This window comes from Natrix helvetica (assembly GCF_964273705.1).
Source record: "Natrix helvetica genome assembly, chromosome: 4".
Lineage (NCBI taxonomy): Eukaryota > Metazoa > Chordata > Lepidosauria > Squamata > Natricidae > Natrix > Natrix helvetica.
This window is the reverse complement of record NC_138550.1, coordinates 127491371-127516818: the sequence shown is the minus strand read 5'-3', so window position 1 is coordinate 127516818 and position 25448 is coordinate 127491371. Positions and strand designations below refer to the sequence as shown.

At 35.8% G+C, this 25448-nt stretch overlaps 1 protein-coding gene across 7 annotated transcripts in view; it reads left to right on the top strand.

Annotated features, from left to right (window-relative positions):
* Positions 1 to 1450: 1450 nt before the first annotated feature.
* Positions 1451 to 25448, top strand: part of PCMTD1 (protein-L-isoaspartate (D-aspartate) O-methyltransferase domain containing 1) — a 39827-nt gene continuing 15829 nt past the window's right edge. Inside the window, exons 1-4 of one of the 7 annotated variants that reach the window (XM_081953430.1) lie at positions 1451 to 1802; positions 13375 to 13470; positions 13658 to 14081; positions 15371 to 15473. In XM_081953430.1, the coding sequence (XP_081809556.1) occupies positions 13775 to 14081; positions 15371 to 15473 (410 nt within the window). In that variant the 5' untranslated portion in view covers positions 1451 to 1802; positions 13375 to 13470; positions 13658 to 13774. Of the gene's footprint in view, positions 1803 to 2572; positions 2629 to 12530; positions 12553 to 13374; positions 13471 to 13657; positions 14082 to 15370; positions 15474 to 25105; positions 25227 to 25448 lie in introns of those variants that run through there. The other 6 variants (XM_081953433.1, XM_081953431.1, XM_081953432.1 and 3 more) reach the window with 6 other exon arrangements.

Genomic DNA, 25448 nt, shown 5'->3' with positions numbered 1-25448 from the left:
AGCAGCTATGAAGATAAAATCACTAATTAGAGCTGGAATTTCCAATTTCAATCAAACCAGAAACATTTCTCCCAATCCAACCACGGAAACTGAAGTGAACCAGTCAACCCCTGACAAGAAAAAAACAGTGTAGTTCTGGACGCAGCTATGAGACAATCCAAAAAATACAACAAGAATGCAGCTTAGATAAAGGACGTAGATAAGAATAAAAAAAGAAGCTGAAATGAAGGAACTTGTAATAACAACAAAAAGGAATGAAGATCAAGAATTGATGAGCACCAGGTGAAAATGAACTGCATAGTTTTTGATTGAAACATCTGACCAGCCACACCCACTAATTGCCAAGTAGTTTAGCAACATATAAGGTAAAATTGAAAGTTAACATCTGGTAAAACCTACCTGATAATGAAAGATTCAACAACCTCAGGCATCTACGAGAAAAGCCTGCTTGAACAACTTTCAAACTGCTAAATTATGTGACTATATAGGACTTTGTTACACTGTTTAAATATATAAACTTGAACATTAATGAGACATATACCTCATCCAACTGGAAAAAAGATGTCACAATCTGAGGAAACTAAATGTCACTTTGTTAGACATACCATCCTAAGGATTTGGAACAAATATAAAACATAATAAAATATAAAACAAATGTAGTGGTCTCATTTTTAAAGGGTCCTTGACATATGAAGTTGATATAACTCTAAAAAATATGCATTCAAGAAAATATCGAGTTTGACCTTGTATTTTACATAGTCTGGCAATGTTTTCAATTCATATTTGTTTGATAGACTAAATAAAGGTAGATGTCATGTGATATATGGATTTAAATGAGGTTAAGTATGAAACAAGTAAACCATAGCTATTAGAGTATTTAACATCTAGGAAAATATGCTTAATACGAAGAAATCTGACAAGTTTAAAAATGTTCTCATATACTTTTAATGGCAGCTTTACTAACATACAATTGATGATGAATCAGGGAGAAACATCTTTTTAAAACCCCTTTAATATGTTTTTGTCCTTGAAAGCATAAGACCAAGTAGGAAACTATCTAGCATAAAATAAGTATGTGAATTCATGGGAAGAGATTTTAGGGGAACCTAGTATGATCCTGGTAAGCAAAAGCAAAAATAATACAAGCAAATAAAATATTCTGTATTGTTTCTATTTTTCAAACAAACAGATTCCATTCACAACCGTTCCATTCCATTCCATTATCGCTCCCCATCTTCGTCCGAAGAGCTGCTATTTGACAGACCAAGTAAAAAAACAAAGCCTAACAATCTCCTATTGGCTGCTTTATTGACGTTATGGGTTTTTTTTTGACGCAACACTCTCGTCTCTTCATTGGTCGTGGAGTTGCGGGGCGGAGTCACTTCGTTTGCAGAGCCGACGCAACAACCAGGCGTCCAGTCCGAAGGAAGGATAGATCGACCCCGCCTCCCTCCCAGAGATAGGTCACGTGTCCCAGTGTTTACATCCTCTCAGCTGTTTGGCTTCTCCCCTCCCCCCTCCTCCCTCCTCCTTCCTGGCGTCGTTCAGGCCAACACAAACAGTCAGGATCAGCGGCCGCGGCCGGCGGGACGAGGCTGACGGCGGGAAGAGCCGTCTTTCCCATCCCCATCCCCCATGACACACAGACACACATATATATATACGCATTCAGTAGGCAACGTCTTCTCTGACTCGGAGCCCGAGACACCTCTTTCTCTTTTTCTTTCTTAAACTGGTTTGTTTCCGCTCTGATAGCCTCTCAAAGCTTCAGTCCCCTTCGGGACGCAGAGGACGTGTGGAAGGTGAGTCGGATTGGAGGGGCGGGGGGGGGAGAGACGCTGACAGAAAAAGGGCAAGCAGTGGCCGCGCGAGGCGGCCTTGAGGGCTCCAAACGACCTACTTGGCTGGCGAGGTTAGTTCTCTAAAGGCCGTTGAAAGCTCCGGGGAAAACCCTTTTTCCGCTCGGAGCCCCCGGTGCTTCCCTCACTCCCCCCCCCCACTTTTTCTTCTTGGGTTCACCCCACCCCCACCCTCAAGGGCTCGGGACTCTGGGAAAGTGTGCAGCTGGGGGTGGGGGGAGGGAGCGTCTACCGTTCCTCACGGGAGGCAGTTCGAGCCCCGCCGTATCTGAGAGGTTCTTAGTCGCTGAGCGTTTTTTTTTTAAAAGGCGAAGGGCTCTGGGCTGAGGGCCGAAGAAGGGCGACGGTCTTTAACGCTGTCCCGCTGCCCCTCGCCGCCTCCGGCTCTTTAACGAGGCGGGGCCCCCTTTTGCTCCGAGCGTTTGCGAAACCGTGGCTCTGGGAACTATAAAAGGGGATAAACAAGTTTGGAGGCGCCGTCGTCGCCTCTGCCGCTTCCGCGCTCTGCCAACTGGCTGCCAGTTGGCTGGGTGTTGAGAAGGTGCCAAAGAGGAAGAGATCAAATGAATCACCCGAACAACAACAAAGGAGCGGAGAGAGCACCAGATCCCCTCCCCCCTTCACGAGAGGAAAAAAAATCCCTTTCTCGCTTCTTTTTTCGCTCCTCCCCTCCCCCCCCCCTCCGTGTCTGCCACAGTTTTTCGCAAGTTCATGCATCGGTTTAATGTCGGCGGAAGGCTGTCCCAAGAGAGGACGTGCTGTAGCTTAGGTGAAACGGTTAAACTTCTCGTACCTCTACGCGAGCCCATCTCCTGCCCGGAGCTTGTCACGCTTCCCTTCTCTTTATAGGAAGAGTATATTGAACGGAGGGAGGGAGGAAAGGACGCAGGAGAATCGGGGTCGTTTGTAGGAGAAGTGTCGGACTGGGAGAGGAGAGAAGGGTCAAAATGTTTTTGAAACGTAAAAAGAATCCTTTGTGGTCAAACTTAAAGCTGCTGGGCTGCACGGCCTTGCTGTAAATTGAGGGCCTGTTTTGCCTTTATTTATTCATTTTGTATTTATTTAGTTTGTCACTCATGTACAAGATAACAGGAATAACAATAAACATGAATAAGAACACAGGAAAGTGTGTAGCTTTCTCTGGATGCGGAATTAAGTACACAAGAATTTGTTAAATGTCTATGGAGATTCTCAGTCATCCAGGTCATGGTTCTCCGAAAGGTGCTTTGTCAAGAGACAACTTTCTGGTTTTTCTTTGAAGATGTTTTCGCTTCTCATCCAAGAAGCTTCTTCATTTCTGATCTTCCATTCCCCACCATCCAGTCAGAGCTGAAGAAGCTTCTTGGATGAGAAGCTAAAGTCTTCAAAGAAAAACCAGGAAGTCCAGTTGACTCTTGGGGGAAAAAAGCACGTTTGGGACAAGAATTTGTTACTGTATTGGTTTATGCCAGAGTAAGAAGTGTCTTTTTCATTTGCCTCATTTCTTCACTGGGTAAGGACTTGAGGGGAAAGCAAAACAAAGATCATTAAGGGAGAAAAGGGAAAGACTAAGAAGTCAGTCCTGTGTCCTCTCTGAGATTTTCAGACTAGAAGTAATATCAATAGTGCTTCATCCTGTATAAAAGCTGTAAGTATGACCTGGGATGAGATCCTGCTGAATTTTGAATGTTTAATAGACACATTTTGCCAGAATAAAATCCTTGGTATATTTACTTCATTCAGCAAGATTTTAAAAATCATCCAAAGTTTTTGTTTTTAATACATCAGACAGTAGAAGTGGGGCAACTTCTATTGAAGTTAGCAGATTTAATGACAAAACAAAAATCCAGTATTGCATCAATGAATGAAAAATGAAGTCCATTTTACAATGGCCCAAATAACTTGACTGCCATCAATGACCATTTGTAATTACAATGTTCATGAAAAAGTAAAATTGCAATCAGTCCTCACATTTATGACTTTACAGGTCTGTAAATCAAAGTAAAACTGAAGATCATAAGCATAGTTGTGGTTTCACTAAGTGATTGCTTAATGATCATTTTCCCAGTTCTAATTGTGGTTGCTAAACAAGGACTATTTGACTAGGATTCCAGATAATTTGGGATTGCCCTTATTTTTATTTACTCTTCACATATAAGGAACAAACCTTTACAGACCTATGTAAAGGAAGAAACCATATTTAATCAGGATTCAACAGCTACTGATACATAATGTAATAAAGTTACATTTTTATACGTTAATGAAATTTTGTGTTGACATGCTCAAGATAGGATGCCTTTGCTTAATATCAGCAGAACAAGCAAAATGGTGTAAAAACACAAAATCACAGAAAGCAGCCCATGGCATACCCATTTCTGGAGGGGAAAAAACCTACTGGGGTGGAATGATTATATTTTTAATTCAAATAAGTTAATATTTTAGAACATTATTTGAATGTATTATCCAATTTACATAATTGAAACTTTCTGACATCTAGGAAATAAAGTATACTACTATATAGATAATTCCTGATGTTTGAAAAGATATAAAACATGTAGAATACTGAAAGCTAAATACATCTGGTACAAAGAACACTTTTACAAATCTAGTCCACTTTCCCCCCGTGGAATTTATTTTTCATGTTACATATCATCCGTGCCATACACATTCATTTCCTTGTTTTATCTCCTAAAGCAAACTCAAGGGTTGTTTCAACCTGTACAGCCTCCCCAGTTCCTGATTACTATGTAGTGCGATGAAAGGTACAAGTTAAAGCTGAAGTTTTATAACAAAAATCCCATGTAATTAAGCATATATTTCTTACAATGCCAAAATATCTTCAACATAATTAAATATTTCTTATCATATAATCCACAGGTAGTATGGATATATAGTGCCTCTGATATTATAAATAATACTTTACCATACAGGTAATTTTCAACATATGACCAGGAACCAAAAAAAAGCTACAATCTGGATTTGAGGTTTTGACATCCAGGCTCACTCTACAGGCATAGGATTGCATTTTGGGCACTCTGTAACCATCCTGCATTTATGGCATTTGCAGCATTCCATATGACCGCAATCTATATTTTTTTGCTGGAAACCAACGTTTATTTATGTTTTCTGGAGGAGGGGGGAGGCCCCTTACAGGCAGTGAGTTCCTTTAATGGGTGGTTTTGCTTAATGGCCTCTGCAAAAATCATAAAATTAGGGCATTGTCACATGATGACCTGCTCAATGAGTAGTACAACTTAGGACCATAATTCCAGGTTCAATTATAGTAGTAAGATAATGGCTTTCTCTAATGATTAATAACTATGAATATCTTGAGTGAAGAGGTCTAATTTAAAAAAAATAAGCACTATTTATTATAGCACATAAAGTACTACATTTCCACATTATTAGTCTGATTAGAAACTTGAATTATGCCTTTATTTCTAAAGATAAATTATTTTCTGGACTATAGATCTTGCAGTCAAATAAATGCAGTCCTATGTTAATTATAATCGTAACTGAATCTTATGCCTAAACATCATTCAGGTCAGCAAGACTAAACCTTTTCAGGACTATGCATATGCATATTTAGGATTGAACTGTATTTTTGGATGATAATGCTACCAAATTCTTCAATGGCATGAAGTATTAAACAATGCTAGTTCTGTTATAATTACTTAGATATTCTGTTTTCAAGTGTTCATATAATAATTGATCCGTTTTTATTACAGTGCTTATTACTTTATTTTTATGCCCCGTGATCACATCTGGCCGTTTGCTCCTCCCTGCCTAATCTGCAGTGGCAGCAGGGGACAGGAGGATGGGAGCAGGGACCAGCAGTGTGAACCCTATATAGTAGTGCCAGTTTGTCTCTTCTTTTTGATCAATTTTTATTAGTTTTTCAGGATATAAAACAAAGGAAAATAGGAAAAATGGGAAATTAGGGAGAAAAAAGGGAAGAGGAGAAAATGTAGACTAAAGGTGAGGAGGAAAGAAAGAAAAGCATTGACTTCTGACCCTTTTTAGCATAGTAGAATAAGATAATAACCATACAGCTTCAATACTTTACTCTTACAGAATAATATTTATATATTATATATGTGTGTGTATGTCATTTCTATAACAAATAGTCCCAGTTTTTCATGGGGCTCCTTGTGAAAATTAAATGCCCTGGTATAAATTAAGTTACATGTTAATCTGTGCAGCTATGCAATAAGCTATATTCTTAGGATCAAATTAAATTGAATTTCTAGAAGTTCTGAGTAAACATGCATAAGATTGTAAGTAGAGTATAACAATTTATAATTCTGTTAAATTGTTACTTGAATATTGTGAACCATATGTTAAACTCTGACAAAATTGTACTGTCTCTCTCACACATACCTACTGCATTTAATGTTAGCCAAAAGGCTAAGAAGTCTCTTCCAGTGTATGTAATTGTCTTAATATTGTACAGAAATGAAGAGATAATTCCCATCTGTAATTTCCTACTCTTAACAGAAACAGATAAAAAAGGGAAGGTTGACATGGGAAGCAAATAGGAGCCTTGGTATCTGGCAATTAGCATATGGCACTTCAGTCAGGGTGAAATAAAGCCAAAGCAACTGCTCTTTATCTGTTGCAAGTAGTGCATGATATATTTTGTTTCTTAAAATAAATATGATTTTATATTCATGATTATTATAAGCATACAGTACATACATGCTGTAAAATTACTTTCTCTCGATGACATTTGCCCCACATTATTTCTTGAAATCTTGCATCTTGCAATCCCTGTTATCATTAAGCAAGGAACACAGATTGTTAAGTAAGGATCTTCTTGTGACTTTCTGGCTGCTTCCAACAAACAAAGTCAATGGGAAAACTAGTAGGAAGTTATAAATCCCAGGCAGCTCTCAAGCAGCCTGAGGGGGGAGTAAGTGGCTGCTGCCAGGTGAGACAAGATGCATGGGGGACTGCCATGTTTTTTATTTCTGTGTGCATGTTGTAGGTACACACTGTAGCTGTGCTCCTTTTGGGGGGGAAAGCACAGGAGTTTGAGAGACTTATAAGAGTGACTTGTGAACTTCCCTGCTGGCTTTCCCATTGACTTTGCTTATGGGAAGCCAGCAAGGAAGGTTGCAAATGGTGATCTTCTGACTGTGGGATCACATTTGGGTACTGGGATGGCCGAAACTTTGAGTCATAAATAACATTTGTTCAGTGTGGTTTTAACATTAAACAGTTACTGAATGAATAGTTGTTAACTGAGGACTACCTGTAGTTTGTTAAGATACTATATTTTAATTGAGAAAGAAAATATGAAAAAATATTGATAACTAAATATTTATTTTATATTAGTTTATACATATGCTGTACACTTTGCACCTAAATAAAAATATGATTCTAAGAAATATAGCTGCAGAAAGTATTTTACATGTTTTCAGTCATCTTTTCAAGAGCCCTGGAAGGTAGGCCAGTAAAGTTGCATCACAGTAAATTTCATCGGTTTACAAAAGCAGTAAAACATCTGTAAGTGGAAACATCTGATAATAGGTTCTCAGGCAGTGCATCTATATCCAGAATTAGTTCTTGGTTTTAAACCTAAACAGAAATAGTAATTAGATTAACTAATTCTTTGTATAGTTTTCACTTTGCTTCTTTCAGTGTGTTTTCTTTGAGTGTTCTAAGATGTTTTTGGTTTGGTTAACCAAATTTCTGCTGAAAACAGTGTTATACAAATTTTGCAAACAACTCATACAAAGTTCAAGCAATAGAATAAGCATAAGAACAAAATTAAATCTTGTTTCTAGAAAATACAAATTTTGTATTTGCTAATAAAACTCTATTTGAAAGGTGTGGTTAACCCAGAAAAAAATCTGTTTATTGAATGAAGCTACCATCTTCTGCTGATAACACTATTTAAAAGAAAATTTGTGAGAAAGGGTATTAGTAGCTTCTTCCAGGTTTGAAATTTAGCTCAGTTTAGCTGGCAGTTTACATTGAAGCAAAATTGATTTTGCTAAGTTGAACATGTTTAGAACATATTTTTTCTAACATAACAAAAAGTCACGATGGTTCAGTGGTTAAAGATTATTATTTTGTCAGCTGGTCAGCTGACAGCCTGAGTTCAAGACGAGTGCCATGCAATAGGGTGAACTTTGGTTACTTGCCCCAGTTCCTGCAAACTAGCAGTTATAAAGCATGCAAATGTGAGTAGATAAATAGGTAACACTCAGATGGTAAAGTAACAGTGTCCCGTGTGCCTCAGTGTATAGTCATTCTGGCCACATGACCATGGAATTGTTTTGAGACCACGCTGGCACTCTTGGCTAAGAAATGGAAGTGAGCTCCCCCTTTGAGTCAAATACAACTGGACAGGGGAAACATTTGCCTTTACTTTTTACTTTTGTAATCTTATAGCTATATTTTTTAATGTTATTCATTGCTGAAATTGAATAAGAACATTATTTCAAGGGCATGCTTTAAATGCATATAAGTAACTAATTAAACAAAGGATGTCTTCATAGTCCTTGAAATAGGCCATATTATTTTATACCATTTTGTCATAAGTAGCCATTCCCTAAATTGGATATTGTGATGAGATGGATGTCTTAAATATTCACAACAATTTTTTCTAATAGGAAGAATGTTGTTGCGATTTCAGCAAACTTTCTTTGCTGCTCCTAATTTGCTTCTTGTGCAGGCTTAGCCAGCATAAAAAACACAAGTTATGCATTAGAGCATTCTGAGTATGTCATATTAGCATTATAATCTGTTGACAAAGTAGAATTTTGTAACAGACCGGTTTCTGTTCATATTAACGACCTGTTCCTGTAATATATTTTGATAATAGAATGGCTCTGCTTGTCTTCTGTTTTTCATATTGTTGCTTAGAGCTTGGGGTTCTCTCCTATTTAATACCTACATGAAACCACTGGTGAGGCAATCCTATGATTTGGCGTGAGATACCATCAATATGCTAGATACCCAGCTATATATCTCTACCCCAGATCTGTCTAACATATAGGCCTTCTACCCATCTAGTACTTCCCAAGATGTGTAGAACCTAGGATGTTGTAATGTATCAGCTTTGTATATTTGCAGATAAGAGTGATAACTGGTCACTCTGGAAGATGCCCTTCTAATGCAGACAGGCCTCTTCATTTCCAGCTGCCTATTCTGTTTCCCACTGCTTTGTTATTTTTTCTATAAATAGTCTATAATGTTTTTACTGACACCAGTTGTGTTCAAACATTTGATGATCCAACTATGTCGTAATAATTCTCATTTGCTTGAGTAAATAAAAATATAGTTGAACTTCTTGTGATCTCCAATAAATACTTCCTTTTTTCTAGATGTGGGTAAATCAACCTTAAACATTTTAGATGTCATATTTGTTCTATTTCTCATATAGCTTACTGCAACTGTTCCACAGAAGCTGATCTATTTTAATAACCTCTAAATAGTTTCCTGATGAGAAAAGCTATGTTCATTACTTAATTGGGCTTTCAAGTGTCATTGTTTTGTATGAAAGACCATTAAATCCATCTTTAATTTACCCTAATATAACAACATTTAACTTTGGATTACTAGTCTAAGATTCATTTTAAGTTATTTTTTACTACACTGGAAACTATTACTTATACAATACTAGCTGATAACCCGGCGTTGCCCGTTTATTTATAAACGACGAAGCGTTTGTCTGACAGGGAGCCATTGAGAGGGGCTTTTCTTCCCCCTACTCCCATGCCCATTATCCTTGCCCTCTTCTCCTCCCATACGGTCCTCTTTCCTGCCCAGTCTACAATCCTGGCACTTTGTCCCAAATCCATCAGGCACTTCCACTGGAGGGCGAACATCACGGCTGGCTTTCCAGAGGAAGCTGCGAAGAAACTAATATCACAAGCAATTACCACTGTAGGACACCACAATCATTCTCCTTAATAGCCCAGGCGTTCCAGAGTTATACTGGAACACACACACACACACACACACACACACACACCTGGGGTGTTTTACATCCCTCCCCCCCAAAGTATTTGATTCCAGAGGGTAAGTCATCTGTGTACCAAGTTTGGTTGAAATTGCCCGAGGCGCTCCAGAGTTATGCTGGAACACATACATACATTATATCTATCTATCGATTGATCGATAGATAGATAGATTAGATAGATAGATAGATAGATAGATAGATGATAGATAGATAGATAGATAGATAGATAGATAGATGATAGATAGATATATATAATAAATAGATAGATAGATGATAGATGATAGATAGATAGATAGATAGATGATAGATAGATAGATAGATGATAGATAGATAGATAGATATGTTGTATTTGCACTGATAAATTTAGGCACACCAGGGGTTGTAACACAAATATATATATATATATATATATATATATATATATATATATATATATATATATATATATATATATATATATATATATATATATATATATATATATATATATATATATATATATATATATATATATATATATATATATATATATATATATATATATATATATATATATATATATATATATATATATATATATATATATATATATATATATATATATATATATATATATATATATATATATATATATATATATATATATAAATATATATATATATATAAATATATATATATATATATATATATATATATATATATATATATATATATATATATATATATATATATATATATATATATATATATATATATAATTTTATCAGCACAAATACAACACAAATATAAAAAGGCAACATTAAAAATAAAAATATGGGTTTCTGCCTGGATGGTTTTCTGTGATGAGCCGAAAGGACAGAAAGAGGGAGGAGTGAGCTCCCTCCCATATTTAGGCATACCAGGGGTTGTAACACAAACACACACACACACACACACACGTGTGTGTGTGTGTGTGTGTGTGTTGTATTTGTGCTGATAAATAAATAAAGGGAGACTAGTATAGATCTATTTCAAGCTATTTAGCTCTCACCAGCTAGCCATACCCTTACTGGGATTTGACCCTGAGCTGTATTACATATTAGGCAGGAGTCTTAGCCACTAAGCCACAGGCTCTCCTCCTTATCAGCTGAGCCAGGGAAATAGGTATGTATTTGTGTTACAACCCCTGGTATGCCCAAATATGGGAGGGAGCTCACTACTCCCCCTTTCTGTCCTTCGGCTCATTACAGAAGACCATTCAGGCAGAAAACCATATTTTTATTTTTAATGTTGCCTTTGCTATGTTTGTGTTGTATTTGTGCTGATAAATAAATAAAGGGAGAGTAGTATAGATCTATTTCAAGCTATTTAGCTCTCATCGGCTAGCCATACCCTTACTGGGATTTAAGGCAACATTAAAAATAAAAGATATGGTTTTCTGCCTGGATGGTCTTCCGTAATGAGCCGAAGGACAGAAAGGGGGAGTAGGGAGCTCCCTCCCATATTTGGGCATACCAGGGGTTGTAACACAAATACATACATACATACATACATACATACATACATACATACATACATATATCGATAGAAGACAGACAGACAGATAGATAAGCAGAAAAATATGTTTTTGAGAAGAAAATTCAATATTTAACTGAAATTGTTTATTATTGTAAAACTTAATTCAAATAGATGTTAAAATCATAGTATCCCTTTCAATACTATCTTCTCCAGTGCATTCTGCATGATGTTTGTATTTAGAAAAGAGACTGAGTGTCAAATAATGTATTCCATAGTCAATAAGAAAAATATATAAAACCTGCCATGTTTAAGTGCTGAATAAGGTAACATTTTCCGGTTTCCGAAGGCGACAGACATTGGTCCGCTGTTCGCTTCTCCGGTGGGCTCCTTTTAGGAGCACAGGTGGTCTTGGAGGGGACCACCTGCCGTAGGGCGGCTTTCTGGAACCCCCCGGATAGGCGGCAGCCATGGGGGGGGGGTCTCCAGTTTCACCTCAGGAGCCGGGGAGAGTAGGGGGTGCATAACAGCACCTTCGCTGAATGGATCCCGGAAGGAAAGAGTTAACAACATGCAGCGGCTGAAGTGCTGGAGGTGAGAAATTCACTCCAATCTCCTTAATTGCTTTCAACTGATGAGCAGCGGCTTTTTTATAAATTGTGGATTCAATCTGTTTGAAGTAGGAAGATTGGAGGGGGGTTGCTTTTTTTCTTCTACCCCTCTCAGACAAAGAGGCATTTGGACTGTCTCTCAATGTCGGAATGGAGATACAGAGCAAAAAGTTGAATTAGCCACTTGAACTAACTATATGAAAAGATTTATATCATAACTGCAAGAGCTGATTGCTGAGTTGTTTTGAAAGCTTTATGGAAGTTTTTAATGTTCTACTCCTGATTCCAAGGAGGAGCCAAGATAGCCTGCTTCCTTCTTCTTCGCACTTATAAATGAAGTCTGCCTTTTGAAACTACCTTTGAAGAAAGTCTGGCTTTATATTATCCCCCCTGAAGGACTCTTGGAGCCTCTCCTGTTATGTGGTCTTTCTGGATTTGGATTATTTGATTTCTTTTTTTTTTCTGTTTTTTGAGTGACTTCTTGGCTTGGAACTGTGACAGAGGGTTAATTTTCACTTTTGGATTTGCCTGTCTTCTCGGACTCGCTCGGCTGCGCGCTTCACAGATGCCATTTCTTTTGCAAAAGATTTATACTCCTTCTGAACTTAGACATTGGGGCCCAGAAAACCACCTACAGGTAACAGCCTCGGCATCGACTTCTACTGCATCCAGTCCAATGATTCAACAGACAAAAAATTCATCATTTTCACAAGAAAGGACTGGAGAGAGTTCAAAAGATTTATCTGTTACTCAAATGTTTCAAGCGGGACAAAATGTGTTGAAAAAGGAGGTAGCGAATTTTAGAGAAGAGCTTAAAAGTGTGCAGCAACAAATAACAGAAAATAAACAGAGAATTGGTGTGCTGGAGGAGGGCGTGGCTGGGCTGGGGGAGGAGGTTAAGGCAGTCCAGAAGGGGAATATAGAATTGGAAAATTTTATGGCAAAGATAGAACTTGAAAGAATGTCCTTCTTTCTCAGATTCCAGAACCTACCCGAGACAGAAGATGAAGATCTTAAGGATATTATGAGTACAATTTTAGCAGAATATATTAAAAGAGATAAAGTTGTGGTGGGATATGGATCTGGTTTATAGGATTAATTCAGCATATGCCAGAACACATAATGTTCCAAGGGAAGTACATGTTAAATTTCTTAGGAAGACCACGAGGGATGAGATTCTAGGTGCTCAGAGGGGGGGACCACTAAAATATAAAGATAAAGAAATTGGCATTCTTAAGCAAATTCCAAAAAAAAAAAAGAGATAAGAGGAGGAAGTATTCCTCCTTATCAAAGAAATTATATAATAAGGGAATTTGGTTTAGATGGTTATTGCCAGAAGGAATGCTTGCTATTATTATATCAACATTATTTTGACTGGACAATTAACATTTGGTATTACTATATCGGTATTACTTTGACTGGACAATTAACATACAGATTTACTCTTTTCTTTTAATAGATTTGTTTTCCACTGAGGATCAACTGTACATTTCCAGACCAGCTTTGTTTTGACCTAGTTCCCTTTGGGGTGGCAGATATGGATTACTTTCATCTAGTAAGGCTTTCTACAAATTCTGAGGAGTTTCACTGTATATTGAGTATTTGGTTTAATTCAGAACTGTATGTCTAGTACATTAGACATCAAATAACATTATTTACTTTTCCTATCCAATTATAATTGAATTTGGTTACATTTTTACAACTTGTGAAAATAAAAGTATGTCTTCTTAAAAATCTTTTAGGATTCTCTTGCAAAGCAGTATTGAGCCAGACTGAATTGGACCATCTATGTGGAAACTTCAGACAAGTACCTACCAATGTATTCTCAAAATTAATTGAATTGTTAAAAGACAATCATCATGGGAGGAGCTGTGAGTGCAGGCGAAGATAATGATGATTTAATTGATAACTTGAAAGAAGCACAATATATTCGCACTGAGCGAGTAGAACAAGCCTTCAGAGCTATTGATCGTGGTGATTACTATCTGGAAGGCTATAGAGACAATGCATATAAAGACTTGGCTTGGAAGCATGGAAATATACATTTATCGGCACCATGCATTTATTCTGAAGTCATGGAAGCATTAAAGCTTCAACCTGGATTGTCTTTTCTTAATCTGGGTAGTGGAACCGGATATTTAAGTACAATGGTGGGATTAATATTAGGTAATATTTTTAAAATTATTGAACATTCTTTTATATAGGCTGAGATTTTAAAGTAGCATGTTTATGCCCCTGCCAAACCTGCAAGATATTAACAATTAGCTTTTTAAATTAGTGTCCTGATATGTAATTGATCAAAATTTCTTAAATTACCAAGAGATTTGTGGCTTTGCAAAGATGAACAAATGTTTATAGCTTAATTTTTCTGTCAATATTTCCCCCTTGTACAAAATAGAAACCTTTTAATTGTTTTAAAAATACAATAATCATGACATTTAAGTTGAGACTTAAATTTAAATATTATATCTTTATTTCACTATTTTGAAAATGAGGAAAATAACATAATTCAAAACATGTTCCCTGGTAAATAAATAAAGAATTTTGAGCCATACCTTTTTGCTATGTTTTAGTGAAAAACCAGCTAATAATCCTAAGCACTAGCCTGGATGTTTCCCTGCTTTTTATAAACAGAAGCAGGCAGTTGAATAAAAAACTGCATTACCATTATCATAAATGACATTGCCATCATAACCACATATTGCAGGGGTGTCAAACTCAAGACCCGCGGGGTGGATCTGACCTGCAGGGTGCTTAGATACAGCCCACAGGGCCACACTGGTAGCAGGGAAGGATTGGTGCCTCTGCCAGAAAAATGGAGCTCGGGAGGCCTTTGTGCTGCCCTCCCAATCTCCATTTTTGACTGCGACAGCCTGCAGCCCTCTGCCAGCAAAAATGGAGCCCGATGGGCCACTTGTGGCTTCTCCAGGCTCCGTTTTCACTGGCAGAGGGCTACAGGAGCCCATCGCGGCTGGAAACAGACCCTTGAGTGATGTCGAGCTGGCCATGCCCCCCAGCTGTGCCCCCCTCCCTCCCGAGGTCAACACAACCCTGATGCAGCCCTCAATGAAATCTATACTATTCTATTCCAGTTTGACACCCCTGACATAGTGGTTTTGATTGTAAAGCAAGGTTAAGCACAGTTTTGTGAAACCATCCAAAGATCTACAATTGATAATAAACAACTTTCTGCAGTACACTAAGTTATCTGCAGTCATTCCTTTTTCTTCTTATAAAGAATAGACACTATGCCCTGGTATCTTTATTTACTTCTGTATCAGTGTAGCAGCTACATGGTTTGGGGCTTATTGGATAACTTTATCTTTTGTAATAATACATACGTTTCCACTATCTACCTAATGCTGTGTAGTTGTTTAGCATTCATATCAGTGTACAGTTTTATAAAAACTCATTGATTCAATAATCTCACATGGTTTCTGAATATTAATTTACAGGCCCCTTTGGAATAAATCATGGAATAGAATTACATCCTGATGTGGTGGAATATGCTAAAGAAAAACTGGAGAGCTTCATAAAATGCAGTGATAGCTTTGATAAGTAAGTATATTGATGGCTAATTTTATATTAAAATCTTTTTCCCTGTGGTGGTAGTAAAATATTTATGAAGACTTTTGAGGAAACTTGCCATGCTTATTTATTGCAGCCATAATTACAAGTTTGCAACATTATTTTAAAATGTTCAAAATGTAAGATATTCATCAATCTGGTACTGTAGTTGTATTATCAATACTCTTGTACGGTCTTCAAAAGTATAGCACCTTGGATATATATATATCATATATATATGTATCATATATATATATATATATGTATCATATATATATATATATATCATATATATATATATATATATATATATATATATATATATATATATATATATATATATATATATCATATATATATCATATATATATCATATATATGTATATATACACACACACATACGCACATACAAACATACATACACACCGTGTTTCTCATAAAACACGACCCACCCCCAAAAGAAGGCCCAGCGTTGTTTTGTGCGCATGCGTTAAAATGAAGTCCTACTCCTAAAATTTGGCCCTATTTAAGTGCATGCATGGCTAATCCACAAAAGAAGTGGCCAGGCGAGGTGAGTGGGTCTCTCCTTTCAGCTGTGAAAGAAGCGGCCCAATAACCAGGCCAGGCGCATCGCTTGCTCTTTTCAGCCACTAAAGAAGCGACCATGCAAGGTGCGTCACTCGCTCTTTTCGACCACAAAAGTAGCAGACACACTTGTACTTCAGCAGTGGATAGTTTAGCCAGAGGTTGTCCAAGAAGTAGTCTAGTAGCCTCGTATGTGGAACTGCTACAGGTTTGATCCATGACTTTTTAACATTTCTTTGAAGATAATGAGAAGGCCATCCGTCAGTTCGTGATGTGCTATATTAATAGGCTGGTGATACTCAATTATATATCACCATCCTGGGCCATACTGGTAATGCAGACAAAGCCTTGTCCCAGTATTTGGAAGTTATTAGGATCTAGATGGAAAGGAACAAGCTGATACTAAACCCAGCAAGATACAGTTAGTCATTATTTAGGGTGTCTGCCATCTCTACTGTTTTTCTTGAAGGGCAGAAGAAGTAATTCTGTAACTCATGGGTCACAGCTCTTACTGGATAGGCAAATGGAGGCTATGTCCAAGAAACTTTAACGAACCCTGACTCGTATACCAATTGTAGTGGTTCCTGGAATGTGAGGACTTTGCAATGACATTCTCACCACCACCAGTTGGGACTACTGCAGTGATTTATATATGAAACTGCTGTTAAAGATCACTCATTAATTTGCACCATCTAACCGTTTTTAGGTGGCTTAACAATATTAAACCATCAAAATATGAAGCCTGCAGTTAGAGCCCTGCATTAGCAATTTATATGGCTATAAATTTATATGGCTAAGCCCTATATGGCTTAGTAGTGAGATACCTTCAGGATTGCTTCCTCCAGCCAGAGTCAACATATATGATACAACATATTGGAGAAAGGCTGATAGTTTCTCACTACTGAATTTAGAGGGGACAAGCTTGTAGGAGATATTTATTATGGTCCCTGTACTATTGAACAGTGTTTCATTGGAAGTTAGATTTGACCTAATTCTGTTGACCTTACAGTAATAGATTAAAATTGTGTTCTTCTGGAGAACTTTATACATTTGGTTAAGATAGTGTTGAAGACTTATTTATATATTGCTCTGGTATTAAGCTATTTATGAGTTTTTTGTTACATTCTATAGTTGTGCTGTATTATTTATACTATAGGTATTTCTTATAAGAATTGCATGATTCAAAAAGTCTAAAATCAGTAAAATAAGTAATCTTTTGGCCTTTATTATGGTTTATAATGAAAGGATTCATGCTATATTTAATTTTTATGTATTATTAAGTATTTAGCACCTTAGCTACTTCACAGTTGTATTTTGGCACATATTTTGAGTATGTATTAATTGCTAATATCTCATTTACCATTACATTAATAACTGCTACTATTTTTATTTAGCAATTTTCAGACTAAACGTTATATGCTTCGTATAAATGGATTGTAGGTTGTATTTCCATAACCTATGGATCTTGGACTTTATTATTCAATCTACCTTTGGATTATGGATTTCCTGTCTGGTCGCTCTCAGAGGGTCAGATTAGGTAATCATATCTCTTCAGCCCTTATTCTTAACACTGGTACACCACAGGGTTGCATGTTGAGTCCCTTACTCTATACTCTTTATGTGCATGACTGCATTCCTACTCACGCTAGTAATACTTTTAGTAAATTTGCAAATAATACAACAGTGTTGGGACTCATCTCTGGTGGGGGGGTTGAGTCTGCTTATCAAGATGAGGTGGACTGGGGTCTTTTGTGGTGTGGAGACAATAACTTGGTCCTTAACACCAATAAGACCAAGAAGCTTATATAAGACTACAGAAGGAATAGATCAGATATCCAGCCCTTGCTTATCAATGGAGACCGAGTGGAGCAAGTGGCCAGTTTTAAGTTTTTGGGTGTTATCATAAAAGAGGACCTGACCTGGAGTGCTCACATTGCAGCATTGGTCAAAAGGGCCCAGCAGAGATTATACTACCTGAGACTTCTCAGGAAACAACAACTGAATGAAAAACTGCTGGTGGCCTTCTACCGCTGCACCATAGAGAGTATTTTAACTTACTGCATCTGTGTATGGTTTGCCAATTGCACAGTGACAGATAAGGAAATACTCCAGAGGGTTATCATCATTGCCCAGAGGATCACTGGTTGCCCTCTCCCCTCTTTGAAAGAGCTTTATAGCTCCTGCTGCCTTAATAAAGTTCAAAACATTCTTAAAGATCCATCTCATCCTGGGCACCCTTTTTAAAACTTTTTACCATCTGGCATGCGGTACAGGATAATAAAAACAAGGACAAATAGGCTGAAAAACAGATTCTAACCCAAGGCAGTAACTATACTGAATTCTACTGTATAGTGCTATACTAATGCAATATCGGGTTTTCAATTCAATTGCATAGAATGTGAAGGATATGTGTTTGTGTTTTATTTTTATAGTTACAATGTACACTGAAGATGGCATTTAATTTCATTGTACAAAGTGGAATGACACTAAAATAAACTTAATTATGCTGAGCATAGGATACAGGCAAACCATAGGTTCTAACACAGATCAGTATGTATTAATATTGTTTCTTTGGTTTTAGTTTTGTATGATTGAAATATCTACTTTAGGCAAAATAGTTACATGCCTCCCTTTCCTGTCTGTCCAGTTCTGTCAAATTGGAAAGGTAAATTAGTATTTTTAATATTCCTACTGACATTAGTAGGAAATATTCAGGGTAATTCTGTCAATTTTAGCTAATTTGGAGTCAAACAAACTCTGAAGTGGTCATTTATACTAATAGGTTGAGTCATGTAAATATCCCATATTTACTTCAATATTGCTTTGAAAATAAACTCTGAGGATTAGCTGTTACAGAAGTCTTAATGATAATAGTGAGACACTGTTGTTGATTTACTTTTTTAAGCATGAAGAGTTCTCATTCTTTTATTTAGATTTTTTTTGTTAATATGTTGTAAATATATGCAAATATGGAAAGGTGCAAGTATGCTATTAAACGTTTTTTAATAGCATACTTACAATATGTAACCTTGGGAACCTAGCCTAATGAACCTTAGGCTAGGTTCCCAAGGTTATATATAAACTTTGTTATCTACAGTAATGCCAACAGATAGAGCAGGCACCCACACACTTAGAAAATTCACTGAGAAATAAGAAAAATGATCCATTAAAACATTGGAAGAAAAGAAGCAATTTCTGTGACTTTTCTTGAAAATTGTTTTATTTGCAAAAAAAGTTATTCCTGTTACCAGTGGTATTTCAGGCTTTAAATATTGCAAAACATATAAAAGTAATTGTTACAGTATATTAAAATAATTGGACCACAGAACAGGAAGTAATCAACTATAATGACCCTGGAAAGCATAAAGCAAAAGCCAAAGGGGGCAAATGCTTGCTAAACATACACAGGTACTAGGAAATATTATAAACTAAGCAAGGCAAAACAGAATAATGCAACCTAGTTTTATTATTATGTATTTATTAAATTTATCTACTTTCTCCATGTTTCTACAAATTGCATTAAAATATATAGGCTGGCATGTAATTTACTTCAGAAAATGGTTATGGTTATAAAGGGAGAATGAGCACCTCTTAATTATGTTGCATTAAAGATAATGAGGACTGTTCCTTCCTGGAGAAGGAAGTATTAAATATAACCATATTATAAATATGTGCATGATATAAAATATCCTGTCACTTAAGGAGTACAAGCTTTTAAACCTACTAAACCCAGTAGAAAGCATTTTTGAAACTAGTTATTTATTTAAGATTGTTACTGTTCATAATACCGGTAAGCATGTGGCTTATTTAAAAATTTTCTTTTCTGTTTTATCTAAGTCCTTAGCCATCACCAGTTTGATTATTTTACAATCGGATAAGTAGCTTATAAGGGTTCCTAATAAATCTTCAGAGAAAATAATAGTAGCTTGAAGATTTTTTCCTAGATTTTAAATTTTGTTTTTTGTTTTTTCCTTTTCCTGTTTCAGGCTTTTAAAGTCATTTATTAATTGTCTTAATATTTCATTGTTTCCTTGATTTTATTTTTTGCATATGTTTGTACAAAATGTCCTTGGGTTAAAACTTGTACCAAAAAACAACAACAACCCAGTTCCTTTCCCCCGCCCCCTTCTTATTTTCTGCCTCCCAGTTCACCTGTTCTGGCATTTCTCACTGTACAATGAATAGTCATTGCCATTTTGAAATTCTGTCTTCTTTTTGTGTTTAGTTTTCTTCTGTTTTTATTTTTGTTGGCTTTTATTGTCTCCTGCAGGATTTTGCTACCATTACACTGGTTTAAATAAATAAAATAATATTAACATTTGGAAAGGAAGAGAGGCGAGTTTGGTGGTAAACTTGTTCTTCAAGGAAATAATATTATACATATCTTTGTTTAAGTTCTTTTTGTTTATGTATTGTTTTATACTTTTAATTTTATACTTATCTTTTCTAGTCACTTGTTTGATTACCAATTTAATATTTATTTGTACTCACAAATCTGTAATGTTTGCATTTATTGCCTGCCAAACTGGTTTATAATCTGTGATTTATATGAGCACTTACTTTAAATTTTAATTCTTCATGTATTGAGGTGAGGGATACAGAGTTGGAATGAATGGTATGTGAAATACACTTAAGGTATTTAAAATATTAAGTAGATATAAAATTGATGTATATGAATCTCATATTGTACAATGATGAAATACCTTTTTTGTATGAAATTGGTTGGTTGAATATTTCAATTAATGGCAATAGCAAAGTCAGATGGAGTTATGATTTAAGTAAAGCGCTAATACGGTAGTGATGGCGAGAATATATTGATCCTTGTGGGCACTTTATTACTTTGAGGATACTTGATTTCTGAATATGTGGAAGTGTATTGAAAAATTTAGAAAATATTGATTTAGATGATAATAAATGAATTTAAAGTGTGGCAAATGGAATGTTATTAAAAATGAATATTGTACCTTATTTGATTTCTTTTTTGAGAAGTATCTCAGTGTTAATTAGAAATTAATGTTGTTTTCAGAGTGGAAGGTTCAATGGAAGATACTATCTGGGGAAATGAGGAGTTCATTAACTAAACTAAGATTGCTCCCTGATTATTGTTATCTTTAATGTACCAGACTTGCAAAAATATCACAAAAGTTATTTTTATCATCCATAAGTTTGTTAACTGAAAATTTAGTAGAAAATCATCCTCTACGGGCTTTATTGAAAAGTTATTATTTATTCTCATTATCATCATAATATGTTTTTCTATCAACATAGCAATAGCACTTAAACTTATATATTACTACATAGTGCTTTACAGCACTCTCTAAGCCAGGGATGTCAAACTCGTGACCCATGGGCCACATGCATCACATACTGGACCCAACCCCACCCAGTTTGGTGAAGGGGGAAAAATGCTAATAGTCATGTGATGATGAGGCAAGTTTGACACCCCTGCTCTAAGCAGTTTCCAAAGTCAACATATTTCCCCAACAATCTGGATTCTTAACAACCTCAGAAGGACAAAACCTTGAGCTGGTCAGGGCGAAATTCCCGGCAGTGAGCAAAGTCAGCCTGCAACACTGTATTTTAGCCACTGTGCTATCATGGCTCTATATAGTAGAAATAGTAGAGATATACAGTAGAAAGATATTTATTTCCAAGAGTGTATACCATAATAAATCTTTGGGGTTTATTGGGATATAGATAGATTTTGATTGAGACTCATGACTACTTAACTGTTTGAGCTTTAATTCCTGAACTGTAGAATGTCAATACTGGAAGAAGCCAGTCAAGCTAATGAACTGTACAGATACTTATGGTATAAGGGATAGAAAAGATATTTAAAAAATACCTAAAAGGATACATAAGACAAAGCTCGATAAAATTATGGAACTTTACAAAAAGATAATGAGAAATAATAATTTCATTGTTAGTCTTTACTCTAAATGATTTTTATGTTTGAGATAATTAAAGTAAAAGCATGTGTAATTACATTTATAAATCTAGTTCACCCAGATATCATGAATAGATAAGAACAGCAAGAATTACTTAATTAAAGCTACACCATACATACATACAAACAACAAACATACCAATAGGTAAAAGAATAAATTAATCTTAAAAATTAGAGCGGGACATAGTTTTAAATACTCCTTCAGAATACTACTATTAGAGCACCTATCTAAACTAACATTTATATATGATGCAGAGAGACATTTTTTAAGAAGCAGGATAAATTAGATAAAATTGTATTTTACACACACACACACACACACACACACACATATATATATATATATATGTGTGTGTGTGTGTGTGTGTGTGTGTTGTATTTGTACTGATAAATAAATAAAGGGAGACTAGTATAGATCTATTTCGAGCTAATTAGCTCTCATCAGCTAGCCATACCCTTACTGGGATTTGAACCTGTGCTGTTATATATCTCAGGCAGGAGTCTTAGCCACTAAGCCACAGGATCGCCTCCTTATCAGTTGAGCCAGGGAAATAAGTATATATTTGTGTTACAACCCCTGGTATGCCTAAATATGGGAGGAAGGTCACTACTCCCTCTTTCTGTCCTTTGTCTTCTGTGATGCTAATTAGCTCGAAATAGATCTATACTAGTCTCCCTTTATTTATTTATCAGTACAAATACAACACAAATATAAAAGGCAACATTAAAAATAAAAATATGGTTTTCTGCCTGCATGGTCTTCTGTGATGAAGCCGAAGGACAGAAAGAGGGAGTAGTGACCTTCCTCCCATATTTAGGCATACCAGGGGTTGTAACACAAATATATATATATATATATAACACAAATATATATATATATATATAACACAAATATATATATATATAACACAAATAAATATATATATATATAAAACATATGATTTTAAGAAACAAACTAGTAAGAAATGTTGTATAGATGTTGTATAGATGACATACAATTCTGCTAATTGCTTGAAAAAAGAGAGAAATAATGCACCAATAAATGATGGAAATGCCATGAAGGAACATTTTACTAAATTTCATGGGCATGTAGAAACAAAACAAGCAAACCCCAAAGCATTGGAAAGATATAAAGATATAGAGAGTCTTAAAAAATAAATTTGAAATGCAAGAAGCTGAATTTGTTTAATGACTGCATGATCACTTAACAACCATGGCAAAAAGAATTGTAAAATCAGATGCCATGTTGCCTAGCAGTGGAAATTCTGGTCCCAATTGTGGTAGTAAATTGAGAACTACTGGTATGTCATAAAATGTTTTATGATAATTTCATAAATTAAAAAGTGTTATAAAATTTGCCAAATTTCAATTCACAGGAGTCATTAGTTCTGGATTTTGGATGCATTGGGCACATTAGCCAGTTTGAAGTACTTCGGTTCAAAAATTGTTGCCTGTGCTACACTGTCCCATTAAAGGTTACACACAGGCGAACATACAAGTTTTAGTAGTATATAGATAAAGTGTGTGTGTTGTGTATAATATAACAAAAACAACACATTCTACTTTGGTTTCATATCTGATAGAATCACTAATGTAAATTAAACCCAGAACATCTTTTCTAATTATCTATGAACATTTTTAAAATAGTATTGGGATTTTTCAATTATGGACAAAAGAATTGGAAACCCATATGATATCAATGGTTGCAAGTCAGTGGTGGGTTGCAGGTGGTACACCCCAGTACAGGCATACTGGAGCCTGCCCGGAGCACCGGATACCATTCCAGTATGGTGCTCCAGAGGGCCCACCTGCCCGCCCTTGTTGCTTACCTGTGCTTTAAGCTTTTGGCACTTCTGTGCACGCGCATGGTGCGTACGGTGCCTGTACGATGCACTGCTGAGCAACTGCAGCATCGTGGAGGCTTGCAGAAACGTTGCAGGCAAGTGCGACGTATGCGCGCGTGCCACGCACATCCATGTGGGTGATGCTGGGGGTGTTCCAACCATACTGGTTGGAATGGAATCCGGAAGCCACCACTCTTGCAAGTCCTTAAAAATGCTAAATTGATGTTAACAGGTTTAAGACTTAAAATTGCATTTCATGTCTATGGAACTCTTCCTCCACCCCAAATGTATTGGAGATCAAATTTTATTTTTTAGAGATGTAAATGTGAAAGATTGCTGGCCCATATGATCTGCTTTTAAGAACTATTAATATTAATATTTTGATGTACGTAAGTAGTGCTATATTTCATCAAGAAATGACCTTTGGAAATGTATATCATATTTGCCTTAGAAAAAGCAGTATATTCAACTAAACAGAAAAAGAAGCAATGTATTCTTCTTTGGCATAGATTTCATGGTACAGTATTTGCAATAATAGGGTAGAATTTTTAGATTAATTTTGATGCTTTTCTATTATATCTTATTATTATCCTTTGATAATAATATACTAGATATAGATATATAAAATGACAAAGTGGGTTCAAAAATGTGTCAGAAATGTCTATTCACAAATAGGTTTGTGAGATTTCTTTCATTTTCTGACATTTAAATCTATATTTTCAAAGTAAAATTTTCTATATGTTCAACTTTGTAGCAGTTGGAAAAATCACTAAAATTGTATACCTATGCTCAAAAGATGGAGATATTTTAGCAATAAGTTCAGCTTCTATGTTTGACATTTCAAAAAATTAGCTGCCTTTTAAAATGGAGGTATCATTTTGAAACACATGAAGGCTTGATCTTCTTCCTTTTAAAATTTAATTTCACTAGAAAACATTACCTTAGGCAGCAAACCACAACTTTCTATTTTATCTGGACAATCCTTAGGAGAAACACTTCATAAGTTTAGGTCATTGCACTGCCCTCATTTTGAAAATTAATAAGCAATGCTGTTCTTTCTTTAGTTGATATGAGCCACTTTGAATTTTGAAACTAGAAGGATCCTTATGGCTGTCTAATGCACAGATGTTGCAATGCCAGGACTCCTCTTCACTTGTTTATTGAAGGGGAATATGTTGTCTTTTCTGCTCCCAGTCAGCTTCTAGATGTAGAATATCCGTCTTGGAGGGACAGCCATGGGGCAGTGCTAGATTGCCCACCTGCTAGCACTCTACCAATCCCCCAAGTGCAAAAGCTGATATGATTCCTTCTGGGCAAGGATACCAACTATTCATCTTTGGGTAATGAAAGAGTCATCTTTCTACAATGGTAAGTGAGAACAATTGTAGTATTACTACTGGAAAAAATATTACTAATAAGATAATATTTTAAAATATCTGCAGAAGGAAAGAAAGTCCACTTATTCAGCCTCCCAGGAATAAAACAGTACTATGTTTTAGTTTTATTAATACAGTGAAGACTAGAAAAGGAACTTCTGGCAACCCACAACAAAAAGAAAAGCCTTTTATTCAATTTCCACTTGAATAAATA